Below are 27972 nucleotides of genomic sequence, written 5' to 3'. Positions count from 1 at the left end.
GGGAACCCCCTTCATTTACGCTTGCCGTCACCTCGCGCCGCCCCCGCCCTTCTTGCTCTTTCCGTTTTTTCCTTCGCGCCTGCGCGGCCTCAATTGTTTTGGCTTTCCGGTGGGATCCAGCAAAGGAAAAGGGCGGGGTAAGTCAGCTGAGGGCGGGGGGCCGGTCTCGAGAACCCGGGAAACTGCAAAACTGCCGCTTGTATCGACAGGCGCGCGAAGGGAGGGAAGGGAGGCCAGGGGAGGGGTGGGCGCGCCTGCGGCGGGCCAACGGTCCGCTGCCCGCGCGCTTCCGGGCCGCGGAAGGGGCGAGAGCGCGCGGCGGGGGCGGGGCGCGGGCGGTGAGCTGGGCGTCTCGCGGCCCGGGGCTGACGAGGCGGCGCGGCTCCCGGGGGAGGAGTCTGGCGGCGGCTGGGCCCTGAGGAGCGCGCGGCGCTCCCGCAGAAGACGCTGCTTTCTGCACCGGACTGACGGGCCGAGGGTGGGTGCGAGAGGAAACCGGAAGGAAGAGGCGGCGGCGCCAATCTTCTTCGGCGGGAGGCAGAGGCAAGACCCCGGCCGGGGCCGCCGCGAGAGGACCACGCCCCCGCCGCCGCCTCCGATCGGCCCTGTGTGTTGGGGTTCTCCGGCCGGATCGAGGGACTAAGGGACTCGGGTGAGCAGGCGTCCTTGGCGTTGGGCGGGAGGGGGAGAGGAAGGCTGTGGCGGGAGCGGGGCTCAGCCCTTTGTGGTCGGGCGGGCGGGGGACGGCGGCGGCGGCCACCGCCGCCGCGGCCTCTTTCAAACCCGCGTCGCTTCCGCCGCGGGGGGAGGGGCTGCCCGGGCGCTCCCGCGGGGGCGTTTCCGGCCCGGGCCGGGGTTCTCGGTGGCCGCGGGTCTCCAGGGTGCCGCCCGCCCTTGCCCAAACAGAGCTGTTGTCCTCGACGACCCGCGGCGTGTTCGCGACAGCGTGGGCCGGAGGAGGGCAGCCCTTATGTTTTTATTTTTATTTTCCTGATGCATCTTAAGTAACCAAGAAAGGTCTAGATTAATAACAGATCCTATTATGGTCTACTATTGATTTTAAAAAGAAAGCAGAAGCTGCCCTTTGAAACGGGAAATTGGTGCGTGTTTACTTTAGACTGTGAAATCGTTAACTTACTTGAACTCGACCACCTCCCTCTCCCTCTCCCTACGCGTGGGGAAGCCGCGGAGTAGCATCGCATCTTAGTTCGCCGTGGGGCAGTTGTTTTGAGTTCACGTCTTTTTTCTCTGGTTTAACAATCTAAGATCTCTTTGTGGCTGCCTTAAAGGGAGAGGAGGAATATTGACTGCAGGAAATGTAGAATGGTCGGTTTCCACGAATACTTGTTCAAGTGAAAGTAAAAGATTCAGAATGTAAAATTAACTTTAAAAAGGTACGCGTTGGCCAACGTCTACGTCAGTTAGTCCCATCAAAACGTAGGGGGCCAGGACTGGTCACGTGTTGTTTATACTTGAATCTGTATGTCTGGTTCACTTAGCCGACAGGCATTCAGAAGCAACCCTATCAGCAGTGAGTGAACTAGTTACGTTTCTCTCACCCTGAATTGCGAATTTTTGCCTGGATTTGAGTCGTAGGGACTGCACATCACTTCCCGTTGTGAATGAGTTAAGTTAGTAAATAACTTTTTTTCTGGCAATTTTTTTTTTTTTTTTTCCCTCAGAAGGACTTATTTTCCCGACCTAAAATAAATTCAGAAGTCAGTGCAGTCAGTTTTCCATTCGCCATGGTGTGAAAGTTTGCAGTTCTTTTCCTTGGCTGGTAACTAATGTTAAGCTTACTTCTTTGCTTTGATCTTTTGTTGGCCTAGTGCATTTTGAAGACCTTTTAGATAGGGTACTAAAATCTTTTAAGAGGTCTGTGAGTACATCTTGAGGACTATGGCATTTCTCTTGAGCATTCTGTCTATTCACACAGAGGGCTATTTTCTACATAGTGCTCTTTTTCTCAGTACACAATTTTGTAGAAGAGTTTATAAGTGTTGTTAACTCTTAACCCTTTTTTGCTCCCATAAGGAGCATTACCATAATATTTGCTAATGTTATACATAGGGCCTGTAAGAAGATGGGTTGGAACAGAGTATCTTAGTAGTTAAAAAGCATGCCATAGATTTTTCTTTCTCCTTGGTTATTGGAAATAATGAAATATTTCATAATATCTAAACATTGACATTGTGTTTATGGTGCATAGTAAATTCCTGGAATCTTGAGCACAGTCTTTATAAAGCCAACTTTGGGGTTTTTTCCAAAGTTATGCACGTTTATTAAGAAAAAAATTTTTTTTCCTTGCCCATATTCCTAACACAGTTGGTGCTAGAAGAAAGGACATATGAATGAAGATTTCACTTCTTCCTTACATCTCAGTCTCTTCCAGTTTTGTAGAGTTTACATAGACCAAGTGATACTTACATAATTCAGGAATGCCAGCTTTGGTTCTGTTAATGTTTTAGGTGTATGAAGAGTGTTTCTGGTTCTCTTACTGTGGATTTGAAGTGCTTAGATTCTTCTTTGTGGGAGAAAGGGATTATTACAAGAGATTTGGAGAAAATATAAACATTTAATAAGAGATTCTACCCTTTCCCTACCCCACTTGCATGCTTCTGACAAGTAGTGACCTGTAGCTTCTGTGGTAAGCTTCTAAGAAAAAGTTTACCCTCACTTTTATTTAAAGAAAGACTTTAGTAGTCATAATCATTATTAAGTGACTAGGCTCTTCATGACTTCATTTGTGAGTGTTTGATTATCTAGGAAATCTGCGATTTAAGAAATCATTGAGGGCTGGGGATTTAGCTCAGTTGGTAGAGCCCTTGCCTCCCATGCTCAGAACCCTGGGTTCAACCCCCAGCACCACCAAAAAGAAAAAAAAAAAAAATATCATTGATTGGTAGAAAGTGAAGTTCCAGTGAAAAAGTTGAGGTTAGTTTTGCATTAGCCTCTTTCTACAGCTTTCTTAATAAAGCACTATACAAAGCTATGGGGGAAAATGTCCAAAATGAAAGGATATACTACATTCATATAAATACTTTATCACAGGTGGTATCTCTTTTCTATTCTTTAGTTTTTTAAAAGCAAGATAGCTTATTAATCATTATGTAATACATAAGCTTATACTGACCTGAATTTGTTTAGGGTGCTCAGCATAATTAATTTGATGGAGCTATATGGTCTTTTCAGTATTATAAAAAAGGAACTCAAGGAAATATAAGTTATGAATTTGACTTGAGTAGGAAAACTGCTGAAATTTATTAAACTTGAGAAATTCTTCACAGAGCAAGGTGTGTATCTTTTTTTGCTGCTTATTGAAACTCAGAAGATTCTTTTTATAGCATTTGATAATCTAAAGAACAAATACTTTTGATCATTTGAAAGCAAACTCTCTGGCACCAGTTATTTGTCCTACCAAAGGAGAAGCTTATCATAATGAAATGAAGAAAGGTTAGTTGCTCAGGTTTTTCTTTCTTTTCTTTTTTTTTTTTTTTGGTGGTACTGGGGATTGAACCCAGGGCCTTTTTGCATTCTACCAACTGAGCTGAAGCTTACTTTTTATGATTGTGCCATCATGACTGTCAGTTTAGTTTTTCTGCACTGACATTAATCTTCTCAAGACTAATCTTTGATGATTTAGTTTGTTTCATGATTTGTACCATCAAAATAATCTCTAAAAACTTAAAAAAATTTTTTTTGATTGTAGATAGACACAATACCTTTGTTTTTTATTTATTTATTTTTATGTGGTGCTGAGGATCGAACCCAGTGCTTCACATGTGCTAGGCAAGCACTCTGCCACTGAGCCACAAACCCAGCCCCTAGTCTCTAAAAACTTTGAATTTTTCTTATCTAAAATGCTATTTAGGATTGAGGATATAGCTCATTGGTAGAGCACTTGCCCAATCTTTGTGAAACCTTGGATTCAATCCCCAGTACTGCAAAAAAATAAAAATAAAATACCATTTAGCCAGAATGAAAAGAACTATTTGGAGTGCTGAGACCTTATAATTGGGATCTTTAGTCCTGGCATAAGTATCGAGATTCAGGAGTTTGGAAAGTACTACAAAAGCTTAACCAGTGAGTGGACTAATAATACCTGCAAAAATTTACATAGTAGTACCGTGTCAGGCCTTGAAACTCATATAATCCTAGAACAAACCATTGAAGAGTTCTGTTTTTACTTCATTTTACAGATGAGCAAACAGTTCATACAGTTAGTATGGTGCAGAACTAGACTTTCAAACCAAGTAGTTTTGAGTTTTCATGCTAACAATTAAAAAAAAATATTTGATACCCAGAATGCCCTGGATCCTTTCTAAGAAAAGTTTTCAGTCTTCTGTACTGATATTTTTAGTATTGAAAGATTCAGCACAACTTGAAAGTATTTCCTGTGGATGAAATGATCTATGCGATTTGTAGAGGGGAGACCAGCATATAACTGTTCTATCCCTAGGATATAATTTCATTTTTAAAAATATAATCAAAAATTGTTTTTTTTTTTTCTTTGAGACAGTTTTTTGTTGTCCAGATTGGTCTTGAACTTGAGATAGTCCTGCCTCAGCCTCCTACATAACTATAGTGATTATGATTATGATTATTTAAAGCTTTTTTTTTTTTTTTTTTTGCCATTCTGGGATCAAACCCAGGGCCTTGTGTGTGCTGGGCAAGTGTTCTACCACTGAGCTATGCCTCCAGCCCTTATTTAATTTAATTAATTAATTTATTTTTCAGTACTAGGGGTTGAACCCAGGGCCTTATGCCTGCTAGGCAAGCACTTTACCACTGAGCTACATCCCAGCCCTTTAAAAAAATGTTTTGAGACAAGGTATCGCAAAGTTGTATAGGTTAACTTCGAATTGTGATTCTCCTGCCTCAGCCTCCCAAGTGCTGGGAATATAGGTGTGCACCATTGTGCCCATAATTTTAAGACAGAGCCTGCTAAGTTCTGATGGTTGGCCTCAAATTTGGTGGTCCTCCTATTTCAGCCTTTCAAGTCATTGGGATTACTGGTGTCTGTTAACCATGCCTGCCATCTCCCCATTATATATTCTTCCTCCATTTTTCATTCACTGTTCAGTTAGTTGTCCATAGGTCTCATTTTCCTATTCATAGTATTTAATCCTTTATTTTTTTACTTGATCCTCTAGATCTTGCCTGATTAACATTGGAAAAGTTTGCTTTGCTTCTCTTTGTGTTTCTGTAGCTCCTCATTAGAAAGTTTCTATTGACACACCTGTAGGAATAAAAACTAGGTTTCAAAGTGAAATTAGACATCTCCCTCATATCCTCACCCCATGAAAACACTGCGCTTAACTTCTGAAACCTTCAAAAGTATTTGGAATTGTTTTTTAAAATTTCAGCATTTCATATATCTCTCTAATCTTCACTGGTTCTTTAGTCTTTAATATCATTATTTAGAAATCTGTAGGACAAATCCATTGTTACTATTATCACTTTATGAATATTAGAATAGCATTTGTGTAAATTTCCTTTGCAGATACTCAGGCATATTTTGGATCTTGCATTCTGAAGACCTGAATACTTTTTCGTGTATGGTGCCATGCACGCCAGATAGGCACTCTACCACTAAACCCCAACCCCAACCCCAACCCTTTAATACTGTTGTAGGAAAGTGAATTAAGCAATTCAGACAGTGAACCTTAACTTCTGAAATAAGTTCTTTTTTTCCCTGCATTTCTGTTTTCTGGTCAAACTGAAAAATCAGGTTAGCTCTATGAAGATTTTATTCTAATCATCTTGATTATTTAAGAGAGAGAAACATTGAAATAATTTTCTGTAAATGTTTTAGATTTATAAGTAGAATTCTGTGTCTCTGTACATTGCTGATTTATTTAACTTTGATGCTCATTCAGTAACATTCAGTAACAGATGGTTTGTTTTGAAACTTTTTTGTGGTGGTTTCATTCAGTAGAACCTTGTAGATTTGGGTTTCCTCAAGGAACTATATTAGAAGTAGAATTTTTTTTCTTTTCCTTCAGCAATCACAATTTATCTTTTTTACTTGTATAAGAAGTCCTTATATGTAAAAATAAGCAGGGCTTTGTACTCTAATAATTAGCAGATAGAGAAAAGAATCTCATTTTGTGTGTAGCATTCTAACTTTACTCTGTTATTCTTTTGTCAAGCAGATCAATTAAAAACATTGAACTGAGCTCAGACTTGGGGGGAAAAAAGGAGTAAGAATATTCATAGTTTTCATGTCAAAATACATAGTACTTTTTTTTTTAAATTAGAATCAGACTTGCAGGGATTGAACTCAGGACACTCGACCACTGAGCCACCTCCCCAGCCCCATTTTGTATTTTATTTAGAGACAGGGTCTCACTGAATTGCTTAGTGCCTCACTTTTGCTGAGTCTGGCTTTGAACTTGCCATCCTCCTGTCTCAGCCTCCTGAGCTACTGGAATTGTTTTTTAAAGCGAGGTGTGCTTCACCTCGCTTGGCACTGTGGAATATGTTCTAACGATCACCTTTAATTTTAGGACTTTCCTATTAATCTTCAAGTATCTGGTACCAGGAATTGTGGCATAAAACAGTGATTTCCTATTTTCTCTGTGCCTTGGTTCATCTAATGAATCCATGTGTTCCCTAAATACCTTTACACAAGTATTGTCTTGTATATGTCGTCTGTTTTTCAAGTGTATGTAGATGTGGTTGACAAAACAAAGTAGTTTAAGGGTTTTTGAATCTCATTATCATCATCCTCAGTAGTGTGGTATTGTTTATTTTTTGTTCTGGTCTGTTTTTGAGAATGGGATCTTGATATATTGTCTAGGTTGGCCTCTAGCTCCTTGGTCTGAAGAAATCCTCCTGCTCCAGCCTCCTTAGTTGTTAGAGACTGCAGGTATTCGCCCAGCTAAGTGTATTCAAATCTGTATTAGCCTTTGTTGTTATTGTTTTTTTTTTTTTTTTTTTTTAAGTTGTAGATGGACACACTATCTTTTTTTTAATGTGGTGCTGAGGATCGAACCCAGTGCCTCACATATGAAAGGCAAGCGCTCCACCCCTGAACTACAGCCCCAGCTCATTGTCCTCATCCCCAACAAATTATCTGAAGGGAGGGATGTCTTTGTTTTTGAACCTTAATGAAAGGTATTCATATAAGGGAAATCTGTTTCCGAAGTCCATGAAATCAGTGAGTGTTTGGGAAGGTAGTTGTATGATTAGGTAAGAGATATTAGAATATTTCAATTTCAAAGGTAGAATCTATACAGGTTGGGTTAAGTAAGAATTACATTTAGTTCAACTTCCAAAAATTTAAAATTTGTTATTTTTCTAATTTTTGTGGTCTAAAGGAAAAACATTCCAGCAAAAATAACTTCCAAGTATATATTTTACTCACTGTTTCAACAGGCAGTCTAAAGCAGAGATTGGTTCATGTAACCTGTTTTTTAAAATAAAGTTTTATTGAAATACTCATCCATTTATTTACATATTGTCTTTGGCTACCTTGGAATGGGAGTTCTTTTTTGTTGTTGTTCTCTTTTGTGTTTTAAAGCTTTATGGTTATGAGTAGTAGTTGGGTTCATCCAAACTCATGGGATAGAGATCTTAACAATTCCCAAACCCAAAGTATCTTGTCTTTATGGTGAGAAAAGAAAGTATGTATCTTTTCAGTTTTCTTTTTAAAATTAGGAATTCTTCCCTAGTGTGAACCACTGTTAGCAGTGGGACCAACTGCCAAGCCTTTGCTCATTTTACTTGTATTATAGTTTTTAAGGTAAAGAATAACATTTCTCATACTTGTTTCTATCAAAGTTTGGAGTTCAAAGCTATGTGAGGGCCTATTCCCAGCAACTCAGGAGGCTGAGGCAGGAGGATCACAAGTTCAGCACTAGTCATGAATCTAAGCAAGACCCTGTCTCAAAATGAAAAGGGTAGGGAATGTAGCTTAGTGATAGAGCACCTCTGGGTTCACCCCCCACTATCACAGGAGAACAAAGAGTTTGGAATTCAGGACCAAACTTGGTGATACAGTGATGGCCTATCTCAGAAACAGTTTGGGGGCTGAAAGTGTAACTAAATGGTAGAGCCTCTGCTTAACTTAGCATGCATAAGGACCTGGGCTCAATCTGTAGTACCCCACCCCTGTAAAAAATGAATAAATAAAATAAAAAGTTTGGAAATGAAAAATCAGAACAATTCAATTTCAAGAAAAATGTTTTTAACTTGAAGCTCGTATCACTCATTTACTTGCCTCTAATGACTACTGATTTTAAAAAACACCATGTTTTTAACTGTCAACTGTGGTTTTCCCTGTAGCCTGTAGTGAGAGTAAATGCACTTGGTGTTCTGGAACCTTTAGTGGTTGGCACCTCTCAACCTAGGTACTTAAAAGTGCAATGATTAGCACTTAATAAATACGCAATAAACATTTCTTGAAATAAATTTAAGCAACTATTAATTTGTGATAAAATTAAGTAATCAGTTTCCTTGGTACCTGAGAATTACTCAACAGGATGCCAACTTCTAAGGATAACAGGAATATGTGACTTTTTGAAGTTAATTTTTTATATAATATGGAATGATATATATAACAATACAGTTGAAAAGAAAATATGCAAAATGTGTTATATTTCACTTCATAAGTAATATAGTACACTTTTGTGAAATGTTTCAGAGTATTTAGGATGATAATTTCTCTTCTTTTTTTTTTTAGAAGTGAAGGAATCTTGTTAGATGTATTATGGGAATTTGAAAGTTGTTGATTGATCATCCTAAACTTTGCAACTGTTTGTATATTTAGTTGATACATTTTTGAAGTCCTGTTCCAAGAGAGGTAAGATACCTAATTTTGTTATAAATTGTACTAGATATAAATCTGTTTGAATTACTGTTTAGTGTTATTTCTGAATGACTTCTGCTTATTTTAAGGTAATTTTTATTTAGGATTTCTCTCCTGGATTCCAAAAGAAGAATGGGAAATAGGGGAATCTAAAAGTAGAATTTATGTTGTTTTAATATAGTTTCATGCATATTCTTTAATAAACCAAATCTGGCTGGGTGTGGTGGCATATGCCTGTAATCCCAATGACTTGTGAGGCTAAGGCAGGAGGATCACAATTTCAAGACCAGCCTGGGCAATGTAGGGAGACCCTGTCACAAAAAGCACTGGGGATGTAGCTCAGTGGTAGAGAGCCCGTGTTCAGTCCCCAGTAACACACACACACAAACATCAAACATCAAATTTAGCAAAATCCAGGTAAAAACAAAATGGGACCCTCAAAAATCACTGCAGAAAAATCAGGTCATACCACTGAATGGGTAATGAGCAACCAGACTTATTTGTATAGCTTGTCTCCCAAGAAATTCTGGGGTGTAACAATATAGTCTTAAGTCCAACCTGGCCCTGGTAACCTCGTTTGAACATGGACGAAGACATGGATCCTACAGCTGGGGTTATTAGGACTTTCAGTTTATTAATGCATATATATTTCCCTTCCCCCCACATCCTTTTGTTGCAGTGCTAGGATGGAACCCAGGGCTTTGCAAGTTAGGCAAGTGATCTGCTGAGCTATATATGCCCAACCCAAATGCATACATATTTCTTTCTTTTCTTTTCTTTTTTTTTTTTTTTTTTTTTTTTTTTTAACAGATTTTATTTTTTAATAAGAGGATGGATACAAGGAGACATATCTCCTTGGGGCTGTTGAAGTTATTTCATGGCCTTGATCATATCCTTCACATTGTTCTGTGAAAACATGTTAAAAAAAAAAACCACCTGCTCTCTCTATTCCTCTATTTTCCTTATATAACAAATGACAGATGCCTCTGTGTGCTCATCTTCCATGTATTTTTCCAAATGGATATATTTCTATAAGAAAAATGTTTAGAAGTACAGTTGATGTAGGAGGTATTAAGCATTTGCAGTGCCAAATAGTTTTCTGCAATATCTTAGTTGTAATTCTGAGATTGAAAGAGCTCTAAAAAGTCAAAAGAAAAATTTTGCTATTAAACCTGCTAAACTATGTATGGTTTAATTTTTTACAGCATTCGTGTTTGGTAGCTTTTGTGTTAGTCACATTCTGGTGGGTATTCCTTCTTCTTTTTCTGGTAATTCCTTACCTGAAAGTTATAAATACTGAGTTCCAAATAACATTTTAAATTTTCATTCAGCTGGAATTTTTTTTGATGAATTGTATGTGCAGTATGACTAAAATTTAGGAATTTTTTTCCTTAAGTAGTTAGCCAGTTCTTGTAGCTTTTGTTTGTTGAAATAAGCCAGACTTCCCAATTTGAAATGCCATGTTTATCTTCATCATATATAATGTCTTGTGTGTATTTGCATTTACTTTACATTTGTAATACATTTTAATATTTGATGAGTCTTAAAAAATTTGCCCCCACCCCCATATCTTGGCATCTTTTGTACATTCTTACAGATAACTTCCCTGAAAATAGTATTTGGATTGTATTTGTATTAACCTTATTAATTTAGAGAACATTTGTATTTGTATAATAATGGCATTTACTGTTTAGGAACACATTTCTTTCCATTTATGGTTCTTTTCAATAAAATTGTATGCTTAAACATAAAAGATTCCTAGGATGGACCATTCTGCAAAGAAATAAATTTCTTCTCTTACACTGTTGAACTACAGATTTAAAAATATGTAGCTTAGGGCTGAGAGTGCTATACAGTGGTAGTGCTTGCTTGCCTAGCATGGGTGAGGACTTAGGTTCAATCTCTAGCACTTTTAAGAATACCCCCAACACACATATCCTAGACATTGGAAGTAAAGCGTTTGAATCTATTTACTGTGTAGTTTGTCATTTTAATTAAATATGAAGTCTTAGCGAATATTTAAAATATATCCAAAGATGATATATCACTGTAAGAGTGAGGATTCTCCCTCTCCTACCCTTAGTTATGGTTATGTGTTTTTACTGAACAGATAAGGAGGAGATCTGGTTTTGACAATTTAAAATCTTTGCAGAACTTTAAAAAAATATTTGCTTACTTACATGTTCCTTATTTTCCTGGGATGTTTATACTTTGCATAGAAGGCAGAAAGTTAAACCTGTTTTTTATTTTTTTATTTTTTTATTTTTAGTTACATGTGACAGTAGAGAATGTATTTTGACATATCTTACATACATAAAGTAGAACTTCCCATTCTTGTATTTGTACATGATGTGGACAAATGTTAATTTTCTTCTGTTTATTAATTTTTTTAAAAATGTGGACTATTAAAATGTTCATTTTTCTCATTTCATTTTTAATGTCTATAAGGTTCAATTTCAGATAAATATAATTTATAGGCTACCATTTTAAACATTGTAGTCTTGGAGTGTACTGGCCTAGTTAATTTAACTGGACTTTTTTCTTTTTAGTTCTCCAGAGGATCATTGAACGTAGGATGTTGCCACAAAATCTACCTCCTGTATTTTTCTCTTTTACTCATGAGCTGCACAATTGCAAATTTGAGCAGGATATCCACAGACTGTGTTGAAGAACTCTGAAGAACCTAATTAACACAGGATGACCTAGCAGTGATTTTAAGCCTATAACAAGATACTATTCATTAGTCACTGTGTCAGTCTTGGTTCTGAATGCTGCAGATAAAAGCAAGCAGACTATCTCCTTTATTTCTGAAGTATTCACTTGACCTTCTATCAAGACTGACTTTTCTAATCTATTCCGGGAGATATTAATGGAATACAGTCATGTCCACTCAAGACGAGAGGCAGATCAATACTGAATATGCTGTATCCTTGTTGGAACAGTTGAAACTGTTTTATGAACAGCAGTTGTTTACTGACATAGTGTTAATTGTTGAGGGCACTGAATTCCCTTGTCATAAGATGGTTCTTGCAACATGTAGCTCTTATTTCAGGTAAGTACTTTACTCTTGATTAGTTTGTAATTATAAATACAGAATGTTGGCTTGAGTAGGAATTCTTTTAAATGTTAAATTTCTTCAAAAATTAAGTCTCAGTGTTTTCAGTTCAGATAATGTAGTAATTGTCACATTATTTCCTGGCATGTGTAACATACAAAAGAAGGTCTTGTAAAAGTATAAATACAAGAAATTTGTTAAAGTTACCTAAGGTAAAGTTTTAATATTGGGGAGACATAAAGATTCAGAATATAGTTTTTTTCTTTCAGAGAAATGAAAATGAGATAATTTTACTCTGGAGATACTGAAATACTGCACTTAGAAAACTGGTCCTTGTTTATAAACCAAAGTCTACTATAAAACCAATAATTTTTAGGAGATAATAACTGCTGTTTAGACAGTATGCTAAGACATTTCCTTCACAAAAATGTTACTTCTTGGGGGCTGGGGTTGTGGCTCAGTGGTAGAGTGCTTGCCTAGCATGTGTGAGGCACCGAGTTTGATTCTCAGCACCATGTATAAATAAAATAAAGGTCCATTGACAATTACAAAAATATTTTTTTAAAAAGTTACTTCTTTTTCTTAGACTTGGTTGCTATTACTGTTCAGGATACCTTTTATAAAGCTTAACTTTATCACATTTTTATGATCTTTTGCATCTTTAAGTTTCATGAGAGGAAAAGAAGCTGGATATCGAAATTGCTTTATGTGTTCTGTGTCCTTAAGTGGACTTTTACTTATTATTTGGAAAGAACAGGGTGAATAAAGATGAATTAAATGTAGATCAGTATATTCCTTCTACAAATGCTAATAGGGTAAGAAGATCATCAATGAGTTAATTTCTGCTGCTCTTTAGTGACAGCTATAAACAGGCTAGATTAAACTGACCTTTCAAGGCTAATTTATATGAAGATAGAGAAACTTCACATTCCTCAGTGTAACACATCCCCTAATTGCAAAGCCAAGTCCTTAATGCCAGTTGCCTAGTCGTGCCTACAATTTTTGTTTTGGTTGAATCTGAAATTTTTATGGAATTTCAAACACTCAGTCTCCTCTGTCAGAAGGATTAGTCTATTTGCAAATATTGATTCAAAAGCCTGTTTAATCATTGAGATTCTGTTGGGTGCTTTACAATTGGAGATCATTGGATTTCAAAGCCAGAAATACTCATTTGGTGGGTTTGAGATATGAAATCTGAATCTGTTTATTAAAGAGCTTTGCAAATGGTAACAATGTCATTTTTTTCCTCCCCAGAATCATTAACTTAGGTGGTGTTGCAAATCAAGGAAGGTTCGAAGTTCAGTCAAAACCTTGGCTCATAAATTTTCCTTTTTAATGACCATTAATTATAAGTTGATTACCCATTAATGGGAAGAGCTTGTTGCCTTAGTTTTGGATTTTCAGATTGCGGTTTATAATCATAGTTTAGGATCCTTTGCCCTCTGGTCTAACTTTAAAACCTGTACAGAAATTTTGTTAATACTTTCTGTCTTTATTTTCACCAGAAAGTAACACATGAGTTTACTTAGATGTCTTCCTTTTTTTCTCCCCTATGTAAAGTTTGTGATTGTAGAGATAACATTTTTGAAATTCTCTAGCTGTGAGATCATTTATCTTTAACCAATATAATTGAAAATAGTGTTCTTGAAGACAAGGAAACTTGAATCTTTCATTAATATTACAACTTTAAAGACAGGAGTCTTTCTGAGACTTTATTTTCTTATCACTAGCTAGCCCTTTTTTTTTAGTTTTCTTGATCATCTGAGAGAATATGACTTCCCCAAAGCAAGTCATATACTTTATATTTATTAAATAAGTTAAAAGAATAGTCCAATATATATTTGGTATTAAAGTTGCCCATCATAAAGATCTTGTCTATGCATAATTTTATATCAATAAGAAGAAAATGTTTCCTTGCCATATATGATCTTTTCTCTGAATTGGGTAGATTATTATATACTCCTATAATAATTTGATCTTTTCCCAAGTGTTCTTCAACAGGATTCTGCTTTCAGGTTTCCAGGTCTTTGCACACAGTGCTTCTACAAATTTAGAAATTCTCCCTTTTGAACTAGATACATTCTTCCTTTGTAGTTTGTGTAACTTGTGTCATCCCATCAAGAACCTATAGATGCTTCTGAATAATAGTTTGTATTTCCTGGTAACATTTACTGTACATTTTAGACCCAAAATGAGACAATTACTTGAGAATTAATCAGCACTTGTATAGTACTTAATCTGTTACTATATTATATAAAATATGATTTGCTTTTTTATAAAAATGTAAATTTTAAAGTTTTGGTTAGGCTAGGCTTCTGTCATTGGTCTTCAGGAAGCACGGTTACTTACAGAAGTTCATTAGTCTGCTGTCATAAAGCATAGTCTAGAATAACTAGTCTCAGTGCCTCTGTATAGTCAGCCATTCTCTTGCCCTTACTCTCTTCAAAATTACTGCCTTGACTAGCATAAAGGTGAAAACCACTCTGTCCCTAAATCTTTCATTTTTATTGAGAACTCAAGTTCTTTTCAAGTTATTTGTGATTATCTCCCATTTTTCCATGTCAGAAAGGTGAAGCTGGTAGCAGTAGGTGTATTGAATGTTTTTCAAGAACATTTCCTGGCTCTTCATTTTTCAGTCAGATTTATTTGTGACCATTTTGTGTCCTTCCGTGGGAAGACATCAGTCACTCTGATTGACATTGTTTGCACCCCTCTTCCATTCCCTGCTTGTCTGGAATCTAGCTGTCATTCTTCCTGCTCATTCTAAGCTATTCTAGAAGTCATCTGTGACTAATTGCTTTTTTAAATCGTTGATGGACCTTTATTTTATTTATTTATATGTGGTGCTGAGAATTGAACCCAGTGCTTCACACATGCCAGGCAAGTCCTCTACCACTGAGCCACCATTCCAGCCCAACAGTTTTTGACACCCACTTCTGTTGTCCTGAGTAGTATTGAGTAGTAGTATACTGCTCTGGTATTATTTCTGTCATGATTTTATTTTTGGTGGTACTGGAGATTGAACTCAGGGATGCATTACCACTGACCTACAAACCCAGGACCTTGCATACACTAAGCAGGTGCTCTACCACTGAACTTCATTCTTAGACCCCATTTATTGGAATCTTGAGTGGGGTTTTTTTTTTTTTTAATTGTTTTTTAGTCTTTCTCCATAACTTTTACCTGACTTTAGTTCCCACTGCATTAATGCCTCACCTTCATTGTTCACTAATATTTAATACTTAGCTGGTTATTATTTCCCTTTGACCTATCTGTCCTTAAATCATATATATCTAAAATTTAACTTACTTTTCCCCTAAGATTAACTTTTCTTCTTGGCTTTACAATTTTTCTTTAAATGGTTAACAACAGTTTTTCATGTGTTTAATTGAAAATAAATAGGTAACTTTTGACTCTCTCTTGCCTGTTTTCTGCTCTGTTCAGGAAATAATCAGGTCTTGTAAGTCCTTTGTAATAGTTTTTTTTTTTTTTTTTTTTTAATTCATTTTTATTGTAAACAAATGGGATACATTTGTTTCTCTGTACATGAAGTAGAGGCATACTGTTTTTGTAATCATACATTTACCTAGGGTAATAGTTATTGATTCATTGTTTTTTTTTTTTTTTTTCTCCCCACACCCTTCCCACCCCTCTTATCCCTCTATACAGTCCCTCCTTCCTCCATTCTTGCCCCCCTCCCACCCCCATTATGTGTCATCATCCGCTTATCAGTGAGATCATTCGTTCTTTAGTTTTTTGACATTGGCTTATCTCACTTAGCATGATACTCTCCAGTTTCATCCATTTGCCTGCAAATGCCATAATTTTTTTCTGCTTTATGGCTGAGTAATATTCCATTGTATATATATATACCACAGTTTCTTTATCCATTCATCAACTGAAGGGCATCTAGGTTGGTTCCACAGTCTGGCTATTGTGAATTGAGCAGCTATGAACATTGATGTGGCTGTATCTCTGTACTGTGCTGATTTTAAGTCCTTTGGGTATAGGCCAAGGAGTGGGATAGCTGGGCCAAATGGTGGTTCCATTCCAAGCTTTCTAAGGAATCTCCACACTGCTTTCCAGAGCGGTTGCACTAAGTTGCAACCCCCCCCAGCAATGTATGAGTGTACCTTTTTTTCCACATCCTTGCCAACACCTATTATTGCTAGTGTGTAATAGTTTTTGTATCCATTTCTTGCGTGTGCCCTATCTCAAGTGTTTTTAATTCTCGTTGTAGCCCATAACCAGTTTTCATATCTTTAGCTTTTGGCTCTTGAGGTTATCCAAAGTATATTTTATCGTGCTAAATCTTGGCTTTAAAACCCTTCAGTCTTTTCCATTATGTACAAGAAAAAGCTGAGACTCCTTTTTTCTTTTTTAGTGCTGGAATTTGGAACCCAGGGCCTGTGCATGCTAATAAGTACATATTCTACCACTCAGCCCTAGTCTCATTTTAAAGGCTTTCTAAGATCTGCGACTCATCATTCCAGTTTATTTTTCAGTATCTTCATGAACCTTAGATATTCATTTGTGCCCCAGTTGGATTCTACCATTTTTGTCCATTTTGAAGGTGTCCCCCAGCTCTTTGTTTTTTTGAGGCAGGGTGCTAAGGTTCTGAGGCCAGGTTTGAACTTGTGATCATTCGTCCTGCCTCACTCTTCCAAGTAGCTGGGATTATATGGGTGCGTCCTTCCAAGAAGCTGGGGATTTTATGGGTGTACCATGCCTGGCTCCTCATCTTATCCTTGATAGGCCCAATCTAGTGATTATTATGATATCTATTTTTTTGTGTGGTGGTAGGGGGGAGTACTGGTGATTGAACCCAGAGGAGTTTAACCACTGAGCCACTTTTCCCCAGCCCTTTTTATAAAAAAGTTAATTTTGAGACAGGGTTTCACTAAGTTGCTTAGGGCTTCACTAAATTGCTGAGGCTGGTCTCAAACTTGGGATCCACCTGCTTCACTCTCTAGAGTTGCTGGAGTGCTCAGGCATATGCCACTATACCCAGCCCAATTCCCATTCTTAATCACTACATGGAGGGGCTTTTCAATTAAGTATTTTATTTTGTACACTCCACAATACAGTTATCTTGGCATATTTTCATGCTTATAATAGATTTTTAGGAAAGTATCCTGCATATTCTTAGGAAATTGTTTGATAAATGAATTTTTTGTCAGCTTTATTGGTAGAATTTATATATCACAAAATCTACCCATTTTTTAAAATATATTTTTTGTGTCAATGGATATTTATTTATATGTGCTGGTGAGAATCAAAACCAGTGCCTTACACTTGCTAGGCAAGCACTCTACCACTGAGCCACAAACCCAGCTCAAAAATCCAACCATTTTAAGTGCACAGTGTATGCTCCCTCTCTGCAGTTGTGCATCCACAACTGCAAATCGAAAATACTGAGAAAAAAGTTTTGTTTGTACTGAATGGGTAGAAATTTTTTTCTTGTCATTATTCCCCTTCAGCAATAGAGTCTAATATCTAGCATTTATATTGTTTTAGGTATTTGAGGTAATGGAGAGGTTATTTAAATTATATAAAAGGATATGCAAAGCCAGGTATTGGTGATGCACACCGACTCAGGAGACTGAGGCAGGAGGATTGCATGTTTGAAGGCATCCTAGGCAATTTAGTGAGACCCTGTATCTCAAAGAATAAAAAGGACTGGGAATGCAACTCAGTAATAAAAGTGTCCCTGGGCTGAGGTTGTGGCTCAGTGGTAGAAATGCTTGCCTGTCATGTGTGAGGCACTGGGTTCAATCCTCAGTACCACATAAAAATGAATAAATTAAAAAAAAAGTGTCCCTGGGAGGTTCAGCTTCCCATTCTTACTCAGCTCTAGGTAACTACTTACCTCTATTTTCCTTTTTGAACATTTCATATAAATGGATACATACATGTGATCTTATATTGACTTCTTCACTGAGTATAATGTTTTTGAGGTTCACTTATAGTATTTATGAATACTGAACTTCCTTTATTGCTGAATAATGCTCCATTTTCCAGTACCCAAAAGGAAAGGATATACAGGGGACTTGTTCAACCTTGGATTTTGGTGTCAGGGGTATCCTGGAACCAATACTGAGGTATAATTGTACAATGAAATGGTTTTTATTACTATATTTGCAGAGTTTTACAACCATTTCCACAATCTAATGCAGGGCATTTCCTGTGCTTATTTATAGTCACTCCCCATTCTTACTCTCAGTTCTAGGTAACTACTAATATATTTCTCTCTCTCTCTCTCTCTCTCTCTGCCTCTGTTTATTTTCCTTTTTTGGGCATTTCATATAAATGGATTCATAAAATATGTGATTTTATATCTGGCTTCTTTGCTGAGCATAATGAATAACATTCATAAGTGAATGCTTTTGATGTTCGTTTTTTTTTTTTTTGTTTTTTTTTTTTAATTGTTCAGTAGTGTTCCACTGTATGACTCTAAGAAATAGATTAATTTTGATGTGTTTACCCAGCATGGCATAGTCTGGTATATCTTTGGCACTGGATTATATATGCTTTTCTGTTGTCTCCTTCAAAAGTCTTCTATAAATAAATATCCTAAGTAAATATCTAATGTCTTAATTTTTTTTAAGTTCTGCATTTGTTTTACGCTAAATTCTTCAGCTTTGTTTTCCCATGTTCTGCCGTAGGGCTATGTTCATGAGTGGACTAAGTGAAAGCAAGCAGACACATGTACACCTGAGGAATGTGGATGCTGCCACCTTACAGATAATAATAACTTATGCATACACGGGTAACTTGGCAATAAGTGACAGCACTGTAGAACAACTTTATGAAACAGCTTGCTTCCTTCAGGTAATATACTTCCCTCAGGTATATATTTGAGTTAGTTTATTGTTTTGCTGGTGATGTTTCCTGTATGTAATTTTCTTTTCGCAGATTCTAAAAGGTAACTTTTTTTTCTCTATTTATAAAATGTGAAAAGGAAGAAGAATGGGATTTATTTAGCTAGTTAACTAGTTAGTTGTATAATAGGAACTTAATTTAAAAGGTTGGTGAGGATTTCATCCAGATTTCATATTCTGCATAATATATCTGAGAATTTAGATTTCAGGTTAATTCTTAGTGGTATTGAATTTAAATGCTTTAATTTTCTGTGTTTAAAGCTTAAATGTATCAATGTTTGATGGTATTTTCACAGAAGAATTTACATTCTTGTGGAAATAGATATTTATAGTGGTTATGGGAGTATATTGCGTTATTAAGGAATAAAGTAAAACAAAGTAATGGTTGACATGTATGATAAACTGTTTAACTATTTCCCTCTTATGTTCCCTTTTTTAATTTTAAGAGGAATATAAGTGTTTTCCTCATTTCTTTTCATGTTTTGAAATAACATTTTGTACTTAAGAAAGTTTCTCCAAAGGTTAAATTTGGGGAGCACATTTCATGGTATCTCCTAGGTACATGATAAACATATGCTAAATAATTTTGAATGACACTGGTTAAATGTTAACACCTCATTGTAACTCTGGGAACCAGAACTCAATTCATTACTTATGAAGCTTCCTTTCTTTTCAGTCTTGTACTGTAAAATTGTGCAGTGATTTGTGTCTAAACCTTAGTGGAAAATGAGGCTATAGTAGCTTTATTTTGTGCTTTAGAGTAAAAGGTATTCATATCCTAAATCCAAACATTGAAGGAGGGAGGACTGCTTCCTGTAAGTACTGCTTTTCTGTAGCTTGCAAGTTTTTCTTAGAGCCAGGAACTAAAAGAATAGCTAAGAAATTGATGCATTTTAAAAAATTGAGATTCTAGAATACTTAATGTAAATGTCAACACTGTTCCTTATAATTCTCTTCTGCCATATTAATGAAAGTTATATGTGTATGCTTGCCCAAATGTAGCAGTCCTCATACTCTTGGGTTGGGTTGGTCTGGCAAGCCTGAGATACAGGGCTTGTATGACTACTACCTGACTTTCGCTACTAAACATTTGAAGTAATACTTTTAGATACTAGAGATTTACTGAAGCCGTTGTACTGATGAACTGATGCTTCAGGTAGATTCTAATCTAATCCTTAACAATAATCATTTGAGGTAGAAGAACTATTATTTCACCATTTTATGTGAGAGAAAAGTGAGGCTTAGAGAGGTAAAAGTACTTTCCTAATATTACACAGTTACTGACTGGTCAATCCAAGTTCTGAATTCAAGCAGTCTGACTTGTCACTAGGAAGTACTTCTAGTTAATCATAGTTAATCACTAGGATACTGAAAAAGTGTTGTAGAAAGTTCCTTTTTTTTTTTAATATAATGTCCTGGGATTTAAACCTAGGTATACTCTACCACTGAGCTACATCTCTAGCCTAGGTACATGATAAACATATGCTAAATAATTTTGAATGACATTTTGAGATAGGGTCCTGGTAAGTCACCTAGACTGGTCTTGAACTTTCCATACTTCTTCCTGTCTCAGCCTCCTTAAGTAGCTGGGAGTACAGGTGTGCACTACCAAACCTGGCTTATTTGATGGAGATCTTATTTAAACTTTTTCATATGGTTATCTAAAAAAGTTTAAGTTAAAAATAAATAATAGTAAATATATGTACACACACATATATATATATATCCTCCTGCCCCTTTGATACTGGGGACTGAACCACCACTCATGAGTGCTAACCGTTGAGCTTACATGCAGTCCTCTCTGCCCCTTCTTCTCTTTTTTGGCAAGGTTTCTCTAAGTTGCTGACATTGACCTTGAACTTAAAAGAGACTGCCTCAGCCTCTGGAGTTACAGGGATTATAGGTGTGTACCAACATGCCTTAAAATTTTTTTTTAAGTCTAGAAAAATATATTGTGAATTTCTTTATTTATCCCTTCAGGCTCTTTAATTTTTTACATGCCTGTTCAGTACTGTGTGACAGTTTTGTGGCACTGGGAATTGAACCTTAAGGCTTTACACATGATAGGCAAGCACTCTACCACTGTGAGCTACATCCCTTACCCTCCTCAGACCTTTTTTTCTTTTCTTTATTGGTACCTTATAAATAGTGGTGTTTGTTGGCCAGCCATTTAAGTTTTTTTTTTTTTTTTTTTTTTTTTTTACTTTGAGACAGGGTCTAGGCAACTAGGTTGCCCAGGCAGTCCTTGAACTTGTGATCCTACCACCTCAGCCTTCTGAGCAGATGGGATTACAGTTATGAGCCACTGTGCCTGGCTCATGCTACTCTCTCTTGGACAGTTGTGTAGGCCTTAGGTGAGAAAAAGAAATGGAAAACTGCAGCTTCCTATTATTACTGAAATACCTTCATCTTAATACTCTTAGTTCAAACATGCATCTGAAAATCAAACTTTTACAGTGTGGGGGTCTGGTTAACATGCCTATGTCTTAGTTAAAAATAAAAGTTGGGGCTGGAGTGTATAGCTCAGTGGTAGAGCATGTGCTTAGCATGCATGAGGCCTGAAGTTCAGTCCCCAGCACCAAAAAATTAAATTTGTCTATCTTGCTCTTATCAGTCTTTTTTCTGTTTGTTTTAATTTAGGTAGAAGATGTGTTACAACGTTGTCGAGAATATTTAATTAAAAAAATTAATGCAGAGAATTGTGTGCGATTGTTGAGTTTTGCTGATCTCTTCAGTTGTGAAGAATTAAAACAAAGTGCTAAAAGAATGGTGGAGCATAAGTTTACTGCTGTATATCACCAAGAAGCATTTATGCAGCTGTCGCATGACCTACTGATAGACATTCTCAGTAGTGACAATTTAAATGTAGAAAAGGAAGAAACAGTTCGAGAAGCTGCTATGCTGTGGCTAGAGTACAACACAGAATCACGATCCCAGTATTTGTCTTCAGTTCTTAGCCAAATCAGAATTGATGCACTTTCAGAAGTAACACAGAGAGCTTGGTTTCAAGGTCTGCCACCCAATGATAAGTCTGTGGTGGTTCAAGGTCTTTATAAGTCCATGCCTAAGTTTTTCAAACCAAGACTGGGGATGACTAAAGAGGAGATGATGATTTTTATTGAAGCATCTTCAGAAAATCCATGTAGTCTTTACTCTTCTGTCTGTTACAGCCCCCAGGCAGAAAAAGTTTACAAATTATGCAGCCCACCAGCTGATTTGCATAAGGTTGGGACAGTTGTAACCCCTGATAATGATATCTACATAGCAGGGGGTCAAGTTCCTCTGAAAAACACAAAAACAAATCACAGTAAAACAAGTAAACTTCAGACTGCCTTTAGAACTGTGAATTGTTTTTATTGGTTTGATGCACAGCAAAATACCTGGTTTCCAAAGACCCCAATGCTTTTTGTCCGCATAAAGCCATCTTTGGTTTGCTGTGAAGGCTATATCTATGCAATTGGAGGAGATAGTGTAGGTGGAGAACTTAATCGGAGGACTGTAGAAAGATATGACACTGAAAAGGATGAGTGGACAATGGTAAGCCCTTTGCCTTGTGCTTGGCAATGGAGTGCAGCAGTTGTGGTTCATGACTGCATTTATGTGATGACACTGAACCTCATGTACTGTTATTTTCCAAGGTCTGATTCATGGGTGGAAATGGCCATGAGACAGACTAGCAGATCCTTTGCTTCAGCTGCAGCTTTCGGTGATAAAATTTTCTATATTGGAGGGTTACATATTGCTACCAATTCTGGCATAAGACTCCCCTCTGGCACTGTAGATGGGTCTTCAGTAACTGTGGAAATTTATGATGTGAATAAAAATGAATGGAAAATGGCAGCCAACATCCCTGCTAAGAGATACTCTGACCCTTGTGTTAGAGCTGTTGTGATCTCAAATTCTCTTTGTGTGTTTATGCGAGAAACCCACTTGAATGAGCGAGCTAAGTATGTCACCTACCAATATGATCTGGAACTTGATCGGTGGTCTCTGCGGCAGCATATATCTGAACGTGTACTGTGGGATTTAGGGAGAGATTTTCGATGCACTGTGGGGAAACTGTATCCATCCTGCCTTGAAGAATCTCCATGGAAACCACCAACTTATCTTTTTTCACCAGATGGGACAGAAGAGTTTGAACTGGATGGAGAAATGGTTGCACTACCCCCTGTATAGTTGGGGAGTTCAGGGAGTGCACACCTGATTCATGTGCTTTGTCATTTCCTTTGCTAAATGGGAAGTTATGAAAGGACTAAATATGAGTACATAAATATCTATCTTTGATAAATTTTATTTTTATGCCCTACTTAATATTTGCATCAGTATAATATATATCAGTGAGTCTTACAGAAAGATATGCTTCCATAATATGAAATAGGTTATTCAATAACTGAGAAACTTTTATGTGTATCACGAGAGCATAAGAGTCTGATTATCTAACATTGTTAGCCCTGTGTATGTACAGTTCAAGAAGTTCACTTACAAAAGTAGTTTCCTGTTCCTAGTGTGGTATATCGCAAATTGTGCTGAGGTTATTTCAGTATATGAATTTCATTCCTGTGCTTCTGTTCTGAAGTCCTGGAATACAGTTTTTCCAGTGTAATTAATTCAGCTGCACTTAACACTAATGTCCTTGTTGGTATAGAAATGTTGTCTAAATCCTATACTATAGTTGAAGAAGATCTTCCATAACTTCATGGTATTACACAGGGAAAGCTACGACTGCAGGATCAGTCTAACTATACTATTAGGTGCATGTATTCTCTTTCCACTAACTTATACTTGTCTATCCTAGAATACAGGTTGTCCATTCAGCTGGTCATTTACCAGGTGTGGACTTAAGTTGCCGGGCTTGCAACATGAATTGCTAGCCCCTCATTGTGCGGGTCTGTGTGGAGCTTTAATCAGTAAATGTCTCCACTTTCTGTATTACATTAACATTGGCTCATGCATATAACTACCTGCTGCTGATGTAGTTCTCCATCTTAAAGATTTAGAGTGGGTTAACCAGGTCATTACATCTTAATTTAATAACAAGCATTACTGTAGAGTGATTGTGTATAGGTATCTGTTAGCTGTCAGGGTGTGTTTTTTTTAACCTGATGTGTGTGTGTTGGGGGGGTAGGATTAGGAAGGTGAACTGTTCAGGAATTTTCTGCACTAGCTGTGCAGAAGAGCAGATAACTAGCGCTGCTCTGGCATTAATCCCAGGAACCACTAGCAGTAGTGGGGCGCCGCCAATCTAACATGAGCACAGGTGCTTCATGACAAACATTACTAGCATGTTCAACTGCATAATGTTCTGGCACTGTATTTTGAATGATATTAATTTATTAAATAAATTGTATATATTCAATTTGTTTTTCTTTTGTGGTGTAAATGGTATAACTGCCTTTAGTTTAGATTTTACTGGGTGGGTCATCTTAATTGTAGGCGGTTTCATCAGAATTTTGAGATAGACACACATGAACACACAGATTCACGGTAGTCTCCCATTACCTGTAGTTTCACTTTCTGCAGTTTAGTCACTCTTAGATCTGAAAATAACTAAAGGAAAATTGTTGAAAAGAACAGTTCATAAGTTTTAAATTGTAGGATGTTCTCAGTAGCATCATGAAATCTTTCTGTTCTGTCTTGCATGGGGCATGAATCATAACTTAATGGCCATTACAGTTGTCATATTTGTGTACAGAGAGAATTTGCAGTATATTGTTAAAATTACTCTGTCATTGTCAATCTCTTACTATGCCTAATTTATAAAATTTTATTACAGGTATGTATGTACAGGAAAAAAACAGGATTTGGTACTACCCACAATATTTTAACTCTGCTGATATATTAGAATCATCAATGGTTGAACTTTTAAAAACTTGGGGTAAGCTGGGTGCTGGGGTGCATGTAGCTACATGGGAAACTGAGACAGGAGGATCACTGGAGCCCAGGAGTTCGAGACCAGTCTGGGCAATATAGCAAGACTTCATCTCAAAGCAAATGTTAAAAACAAAACAAAACACAAAGCCTGTGGTGATGCTTGGATCTCATCCCAGACAATTGAACCATAAACTCTGGTGGGTGGACACAGCAACAGTATCTTTTCAAAGCACTGCAGGTGATGCTTTAGTACAGTCATATTTGAGTACCATTGGCCTTGAGTATAAGGATTAATTTAAGATTACTAGCCTTCCTAGAGCATATCTTGCTCATGTTTACAGACATTCCTCTACTGCCTAGTGAATCAAGTCCAGATTTCTGATCACATTTTTCATTTGGGACTGAACCCAGGCCTTGCACATGCTAGGCAAACATGCTAAACCACTGAACTATACCCCAGCCCATCCTTTAGTTTTAAGGCCCTCTAAAAGTTGGCTTTAAAATTACCTTTGCAGCCTTGTTTTGCATTGTTTCCCCATGAACCTTAACTAATTATGCTTTTGCTGCGGTTTTTTTGTTACTCAGAGTGGTCTTTTTCACCCCAACTACCTGTGACTTTCTGTATTCAAGTTCTATTTAAGGTAGTTTTAAAATGCTACTTCTTAACTCAGTGCTGAAAATCTCATTCTTTAGTTCTTTGTATCTTGCTCTTAATTATACTGATCATCTATTGAGTGTCCTTTTATTTTTTTACAAAATGATATTGAGTGGACATTTTATTATTTATAGCTACATCCCCTTAAGCGCAGCATAGTGCACTGTGTAATTAAAATGTTGAATGAAAAGTAGATAAATACAAAGGAACTTTATTATTGTGTTATGTTTTAGAAGTTTTAGTCCATAGTTGGCTGGCACCAAGGCAAAAATATTATAGAAGATGTTGCAGAGGAAAGATGCTCAGCTCCTGGCAGCTGAGAAAAGTTTCAGGGACGAGATACAGTCCCCAAGGGTGTGCCCCCATATTTCCAGTGACCTACTTTTTCAAACTATGCCCTGCTACCTTAGTTTCCACATCTCCCAGTAGTACATTCAACCATCAATAGATTAATCCACTGGTGAATGCTAGGTATAGTAGTGCTGCCTGTAATCCCAGTGACTGTTAAGGCTGAGGCAGGATTATGAGTTCAAGGCCAGTCTGCAATTTAGCAAGATCCTATCTCTATAGACTGGGGATGCGTTTCAGGTAGAGTGCCCTGCCCCCCGGGTTCTATTCCTAGTACTGCAAAAAGAAATTTAAAAAACACTGATGGTGGAGTGCTTGCCTTGCATGTGTGAGGCACTGGGTTGGATTCTCAGCACCACATTAAAAAAATAAGTAAAATGAAGGTATTGTGTCCATCTACAACTTAAATCCACTGATGAGGTCAGAGCATTCATTTCTCAAGAGCCTTACCTCTGAAATTGCTGTAATGGAGACCAAGCCTTCAACACATGCCTTTGGGAGACATTGTACATCCAAACCATAGTACTTAGGAAGTTTGAAAGAGTCAAACCCAATATAGAAAATTCTTAACTCTGATTAGAAGTTCCATTAGTCTTCTTCACTTACCTCTTACATCTTTTTGTTGTTGCCATATAGGGGATTAAACTTGGGGGTGCTTTACCACTGTACTTCCCCAGGCCTTTTGCAGTTCTTTATTTTGAGACAGATTCTCTGCCAAATTGCTTCGCTGGCCTTAAACTTGTGATCCTCCTGCCTTAGTAGCCCAAGTCGCTGGAATTATAGCTGTGTGCCACCACATCCAGCTGGATCTGTCATTTTAATACTACAGCAGTCCCCCCATAGCATTATCCTAAACTTTTAGGCCTCTTATTTACAATGCAAAAACCTGAACCTTAGTTAACTTAAACACTTATCTTTATACCAGGGCTGCTGAGTATTACTACAGAAAACCACATGATGGCACAGATTGGTGTCACCATATTATTTGCAATCACCATCCTCAATTAGGTCTTCAACATAAGCAAACTAGTTCATAATAATTTGAAATCTCCAGCTCCATTAAATCTTATCTTCCCCAATTCTTCCTCAATTTGCAGATTACATTTCACAGGAAAAACAGAAAAATTTCCTTGGCTATATCCCTTGCTAAATCTACCTACCTGTGTCTACCAGTACTTCTACTCATAAAGAAAATAGAAGTGTTAAGGATCTATGTGGAAGATTTTATCCTTGCTGACCTTCTTGGAAACACTTGCTGTATTGGAAACACACTTGCTGTATGATTCCACTGGCTCTCTAATCTTAAACCTTCTCCCCCACCCCTAACCTTAAGCTTAAAGCAATCCTCCCCAACTGATTGTTTTGCAACCAGGTAATTGTTTCAGTGTCTAGCTTTTCTAATTGGGTCCTTTCCTTTTATTCAACTTGATCCAACCAGGCTGGGGTGCAGCTGAATTGTATAGCATACGCCTCCCATGTGTGAGACCCGATGTCAAAGAGAAAAGAAAAAAGGCACTATCATTCATCTGACTACTTAAGTTAGAAACTTCCAAATTAACTCTGACTCATCCCTCTCCCTCAATTCCACATTCTGTCAAGTCACCAGACCTTGTGATTCTATCTATTTAATTTGTCCTCATTTCTAACATTAATTTAGAGCCCCATTATCTCTCACCTGGAAAATTTTAAAATTTTCTAAGTAAAGAACAGCTTTATGGAGCTGCAATTCTCATAATTTATCCATTTCAAGTATATGGTTGTTGCCTTCAGTATTTTCACAGTTGTACAACCATTACCATAATTATAGAGCATTTATATGACCCCCAACAGTTCTCTTAGCACTCTCCATTCTTCCCCAAATGATTCCTCATTGTTCATAATTTCTCCACACTGTAACCAGATTATCTTTTCTTAAAAAATAGGCTTTTGCTAGAGTATTACTCTTAGAATAAAACCCAGGTTCCTTTCTTATTTACAAGGCCTTTACAATCTGGTCTCTGCTTGCTTTTCTGGCCTAATTCCTTCCTGAGAAGTTACGTATTCACCAAATTGAATGTTTTAGTTATATTAATGGGCCTTATCTTCTTTCATGTACACATTTTTTTCCCCCTGATTTAAATACTTCTCCTTTGGTTAGGTAGTTGTACATTCTGGTTTATTCCCGCTTTCACTTTCACTCTCAAAATATCCTCATTTGGTTGGTAAATGATGTAACGGCTAAATTCAATTACATTTCAGGTAACTTCCTTAAGGAGTCTTTTAAAAAAATTATTCCTACTAACTTAGTGGAAGAATGCTTGTATACCAGCAAGAAAAATCTTTCTACTATCCTGGGTTACCTTTATTTAAA

General features: G+C 37.1%; 1 protein-coding gene across 5 annotated transcripts; it reads left to right on the top strand.

The window, feature by feature from the left end:
* The first annotated feature begins 14 nt into the window (after window positions 1-14).
* On the top strand, window positions 15-24104 carry KBTBD2 (kelch repeat and BTB domain containing 2). Of its 5 annotated transcripts, XM_079152356.1 has the most exons (6): window positions 295-652; window positions 1683-1780; window positions 8687-8806; window positions 11362-11864; window positions 18533-18698; window positions 21389-24104. In XM_079152356.1, exons 4-6 carry the CDS (start codon window positions 11695-11697, stop codon window positions 22922-22924), a joined length of 1872 nt encoding a protein of 623 aa, XP_079008482.1. In that variant the 5' UTR covers window positions 295-652; window positions 1683-1780; window positions 8687-8806; window positions 11362-11694; the 3' UTR covers window positions 22925-24104. The 5 variants fall into 5 exon arrangements, with proteins under 5 accessions (XP_079008481.1, XP_079008482.1, XP_079008483.1 ...); XM_079152355.1 differs by lacking the exons at window positions 295-652; window positions 1683-1780 and adding an exon at window positions 15-137; XM_079152357.1 differs by lacking the exon at window positions 1683-1780 and having other exon boundaries at window positions 8690-8806.
* The last annotated feature ends 3868 nt before the right edge of the window (window positions 24105-27972 follow it).

This window comes from Sciurus vulgaris (assembly GCF_902686455.1).
Source record: "Sciurus vulgaris genome assembly, chromosome: 8".
NCBI classification, from domain to species: Eukaryota; Metazoa; Chordata; class Mammalia; order Rodentia; family Sciuridae; genus Sciurus; species Sciurus vulgaris.
Note: the sequence above shows the minus strand (reverse complement) of the source record. Positions and strands in the feature narration are given on the sequence as shown.

Bases quoted from the DNA above. Each gene is read 5' to 3' on its own strand.
- KBTBD2 (XM_079152355.1), top strand. From the start codon at position 11,695: ATGTCCACTCAAGACGAGAGGCAGATCAATACTGAATATGCTGTATCC. The intron at 11,865-18,532 runs GTAAGTACTTTA...GTTCTGCCGTAG, and splicing joins ACATGTAGCTCTTATTTCAG to GGCTATGTTCATGAGTGGAC. The intron at 18,699-21,388 runs GTAATATACTTC...GTTTTAATTTAG, and splicing joins AAACAGCTTGCTTCCTTCAG to GTAGAAGATGTGTTACAACG.